Raw genomic sequence first — 4753 nt, 5'->3', positions numbered from 1 at the left:
AAGATTTTGTATCATGCGATGAAGTGAGGCCACCGGTCCAAACCCTGGCCTGTCGCCCGCCGCGTAGCAGTTCCATCTACTAAAACCCATAGATATATTTTTACACCGAATTGTCATACAAGAGTCACATGGATCTTGCTCCAAAAATATGTTACAGACATGTGAATAGCATAAAAACAGTAAGATGACATAATAAAGTGCATTGCAAAAGACTATAATTTATGATATCTTTATATACTCGTGTTAGAAATTTCATGGACAACCAATAGACATCGCCTGATCGACACAATAGGAGAGTAGGACTAGCAGAAGGCTGCACTATCGATCCGAGAAGGATTAACAAGCGTACTACTATAAAAGGGTCCAAAAAAGGGACGAGATAGTGGAGTCACGAAGCATCCGGTTGGGGAGCCTGGCACGTGCCGACCACGTGCCCCGCGAAATCGCCGCACGCACCTCACCGTCGCGGCGTAAACTCGCACAGAAACGCATCTCGATGTCCGCCCACGCCGTCCCCGGCGCCGCGGGAGACGCCGGCGCGGCCCGAGCCGACGATGAGGCGCGCGCCCTCCTCCCCGCCTCGGTGCCCGGGGGCGACCACGGCGACTCCGGCAGCAGCAGCGGCGGCGAAGAGGAGGAGGACCTCGAGGAGCGCGCGTTCGAGGCGTCCGAGAAGGTCCTCGTCTCCATCTCGGACGACCCAGACGCGGACGCCGACCTGGAGGCGCAGCTCGCCTCGTCCTCGGGGTCGCCGCCCTTCTCGTGGCGGAAGCTCTGGCTCTTCACGGGGCCCGGCTTCCTGATGAGCATCGCGTTCTTGGACCCGGGCAACCTCGAGGGGGACCTCCAGGCCGGTGCCGCGGCTGGGGACACGCTGCTGTGGCTGCTCATGTGGGCCACCGCCATGGGACTCCTCGTGCAGCTCCTCGCCGCGCGCCTCGGAGTCGCCACCGGCCGGCACCTCGCCGAGCTATGCCGCGACGAGTACCCTGACTGGGCACGCCGCGCGCTCTGGCTCATGGCCGAGGTCGCCATGGTCGGCGCTGACATCCAGGAGGTCATTGGCAGCGCGATCGCCATCAAGATCCTTAGCAATGGGTATCTGCCGCTCTGGGCCGGCGTTGTCATCACCGCCTTGGATTGGTGAGTTTGGACTTTCTCTCATTGGCTGTTGAATTTTTTATTTGCAATTGGAGTAATTTGATTGTATACAAGGTGCTAAATCACAGAATAGTTCCAAAATAAGTTACTTTTTTGTCTAATCAGCATTAGGGATTTTTCCAAAAGATGAGAAACCGGAAAAGTGATTTTTGTCCCAGTCGTTGCTAGTGACATTTGGGTGAGGTTTTAGTGTTAGATCTCAGTTAGTCATTTGCTTACTGTTACTGCTGATGGTAGTGTCACATTAGTTTGAGGACCCAGCATGGTTAGGTGTTGGTTTGGTGCAGATTTGATTGTAAATCATTATGCACGCTTGCTTTAATTCTCAGCTATAGGAATGCTTCATCTTTTTTGTTGAGGTTGTACTACCAGTGATGTGACAAGTGATGATGTACATTTGGCCCACTTTTAATTCATTCTGCCCTATGAGATGAGGGTTGCTGACATTTAATTTACCTTCCTAGACAAGAATCTCAAAATTTTAATTAGAAGTTTCAAGTTTGAATTCTAAATCGTTTTTTTTTCTATGTAGCAACTATAGAAACTGTAATTTTCTTAACCATTGCAGTGAAAAGATCAGAGAAGTTTGTTATGCGATTGATTGGCACTTGGTTTTATTTAAAACTTAGAATCACATTGGTGGTTGGGGATGGCTTGCATGGGTAAACACCGAACCAAGTAGTAATCAGTTTTCCTGAATAGTGGCTAACTTACTGGGGACGATTCCTGCCAACTTTATTTGTGATCTCCTTGTTAGATTTTGTTCCCTAAAACGTTGTGTTGTGCTCTTCTCATCCCGAGATATTGTGGCATGAGTGTACCGTATGATTTTCTTGACCTCTGATTATAAAGCGAAGGTCTATACTGGCTTTTGCATGATGAATTAATGCTGCTGACATATGCATACATTATTTTATTTCACAAGAGTTAGATGTTAGGAACCTTGTATCCAAAAGTATGCTTCTTAGCCACTTCTTAGTATTCCTGTGATTCTTTATGTTAATTTAATGCTTTTGACAGGAGTTGTATTCTGTGAAATTACTTCTTATTTGCATCTCATTCAGAATTCTACGAATGGTCCTTGAATTGCGTATTGATACTGACATACACTTTTTTTCCAAATGGTCACAAACTCACAATTCAGAACTATTCATTTGTTTATAAATAGTAGAACTGATATTGTTATCTGAATGTATACCTTCGCTTTGGGCCTGGATGAGGCTAACATCACTGTACTTTACATGTTTAGTTATGTGCCGTTAATATGTCTATTTATATAATCTAAGGCAAGAAAGCTATGTAGCTATATTGTTTGAATCATCAACTTACCTTGTTATTACCTTTTGTCAGTTTCATTTTCCTTTCTCTTGAGAACTATGGTGTGAGGAAACTGGAAGCTGTATTTGCAGTTTTGATTGCAACAATGGCAGTGTCCTTTGCATGGATGTTCACTGATACCAAGCCCAATGGGAAGGACCTGTTAATTGGTAAGGATCTCATAGATTAGCCTTTGTTGATTTAACTTGTCCCCTACACTCCTGTCCATTGATCACGCCTAATTTATCAACAGGTATTTTGGTTCCAAAATTGAGCTCTAAGACAATTAGACAAGCAGTTGGGGTTGTTGGCTGTGTTATTATGCCCCACAACGTGTTCCTCCATTCAGCGCTTGTGCAATCGAGGAAAATAGACCCAAAAAAGGAGTACCAAGTCCGTGAAGCATTGAGATACTACTCAATAGAGTCAACGGTTGCACTGGCTATATCATTCATGATAAATCTCTTTGTCACAACTGTTTTCGCTAAAGGATTCTATGGTAGTAAAGAAGCCGGCAGTATCGGCCTCGAAAATGCTGGGCAATATCTACAAGAGAAGTTTGGTGGCGGCTTTTTACCTATCCTCTACATTTGGGGGATTGGGCTATTAGCCGCCGGTCAGAGTAGCACAATAACAGGAACGTATGCTGGACAGTTTATAATGGGTGGGTTCCTAAATTTGAGGTTAAAGAAATGGCTCAGGGCGCTGATCACCCGAAGCTTCGCAATTGTGCCGACTATAATTGTGGCTCTGTTCTTCGATTCATCTGACGCACTTGATGTTCTAAATGAGTGGCTCAATGTGCTTCAATCAATTCAGATTCCTTTTGCACTGATTCCTCTGATAACCTTGGTATCCAAGGAGCAAGTCATGGGAGTTTTCAGAATAGGTCGTAAAATGCAAGTAAGTCCTTAACCCCAGATCTTGTCCTTCTCCTGTTTTTTCCTTCATGATTGTGCACCCTTTACTTTTTTGCATGCTCGGATGTTCTGTGTGAAAAGCATTTACCTAGCCACACCATATTCTCTGGAGGGATTTATGTTTAATATTATTCATGTGCAAGTCTGTTTCTAGGTTAAAAATGTTGGCACATTAGTTTGCAAATAATTGCAGTAGTGTAACCAGTGTTCCCTTATGGAAATTGTAGAGGCTAGCTGTGATATTTTTTGGTTCACGATTCTAGATTTTGCTGCACAATTCAGTTATAGGTGCATTCTTCAACAAAAGCTTTGTCGCTAAATTCACAAGTCATATGTTTAGTTAAATGAGCAATATTTTTTCTCCAGTGTTTATCTGTTTTTCTAGGACTTGTATTTGACAAATATATATACTAAATCAACATTTGCACAAGCTTATAATGTGATCACCCTGATAGTATTTTGTCTAGCCCCTTTGTTTAAATTTTGCATTGTTCAAGATGACGACGTTCTCACCATGTTTGGGCATTTCCATGCAGGCTGTAACCTGGACAGTGGCTGCATTATTGATCACAATCAACGGCTATCTCTTGTTGGACTTCTTCTCGTCTGAAATACGAGGTCCATTGTACGGCTCGCTTCTCTGCGTGGCAGTACTTGCCTACGCCTCATTCGTATTGTACCTCATTCTGCGGGGCACCGAAATCTCCAACCAGATGATCGTGGCGATACGCAAGAGGTTGTCATGACAGCTGTAACAAAATTTTGCTCTCTTATTACACAACCGTAACCTCTGAACCTATAGAAGGCTTCTCTTCCGAGAACAGAGACCGGGGATCCACAGTGTACAGTGACATTTGAGTTGTTGAAATAGACCCGAACCGCTGTTGAATTTGGTTGTAGCTCTTTGACTCGTCCGGAAGGGGGAAAATTTACAGGGCAGTGAATTGGTGATGCAGCTGAACAGCCTCGCGTTCATTCCTTTTGCCTAATTCTTTATTGGGACTAAAGGCGTAGAGAAAGAGAAGAGTAGAAGCGGAAGAAAGCAGTGTAATCTTATCCTTCATCTGTACATGAAAACATTTCTATCTGGACAGCGAATGTGATGACCCAATTCTGACTATTGTTTGTACGATTGTCCTGATGATATGTTATTGGTACGGATACTTCGGTGCTGGGAATATACTATAGTGTCCTTAAAACTACAATATAATTTTCTTGTTGTTAATATAAAGATATTGGAAGCTTTTGCTGTGCGAAAATAAGAATAGATACTTTGATGCCTGGCGGGAATCTATTCCTGAAACTGTCATACTGCTATAGTGGAGGATGATGATGAACAAAATAAATACGAAAAG

At 43.9% G+C, this 4753-nt stretch overlaps 1 protein-coding gene across 1 annotated transcript; it reads left to right on the top strand.

Annotated features, from left to right (window-relative positions):
- Positions 1-390: 390 nt before the first annotated feature.
- Positions 391-4525, top strand: LOC123110597 (metal transporter Nramp6). The gene is made up of 4 exons (XM_044531154.1): positions 391-1143; positions 2512-2648; positions 2732-3381; positions 3935-4525. The coding sequence occupies exons 1-4, from the start codon at positions 497-499 to the stop codon at positions 4142-4144; spliced, it is 1644 nt and encodes a 547-aa protein (XP_044387089.1). The 5' UTR covers positions 391-496; the 3' UTR covers positions 4145-4525.
- Positions 4526-4753: the final 228 nt, after the last annotated feature.

The sequence above is a fragment of the Triticum aestivum genome, chromosome 5B (assembly GCF_018294505.1).
Source record: "Triticum aestivum cultivar Chinese Spring chromosome 5B, IWGSC CS RefSeq v2.1, whole genome shotgun sequence".
NCBI classification, from domain to species: Eukaryota; Viridiplantae; Streptophyta; class Magnoliopsida; order Poales; family Poaceae; genus Triticum; species Triticum aestivum.
The sequence above is the reverse complement of the archived record's forward strand: the minus strand, read 5'-3'. Positions and strand labels throughout refer to the sequence as shown.

Bases quoted from the DNA above. Each gene is read 5' to 3' on its own strand.
- LOC123110597 (XM_044531154.1), top strand. From the start codon at position 497: ATGTCCGCCCACGCCGTCCCCGGCGCCGCGGGAGACGCCGGCGCGGCC. The intron at 1,144-2,511 runs GTGAGTTTGGAC...ACCTTTTGTCAG, and splicing joins GTCATCACCGCCTTGGATTG to TTTCATTTTCCTTTCTCTTG. The intron at 2,649-2,731 runs GTAAGGATCTCA...ATTTATCAACAG, and splicing joins TGGGAAGGACCTGTTAATTG to GTATTTTGGTTCCAAAATTG.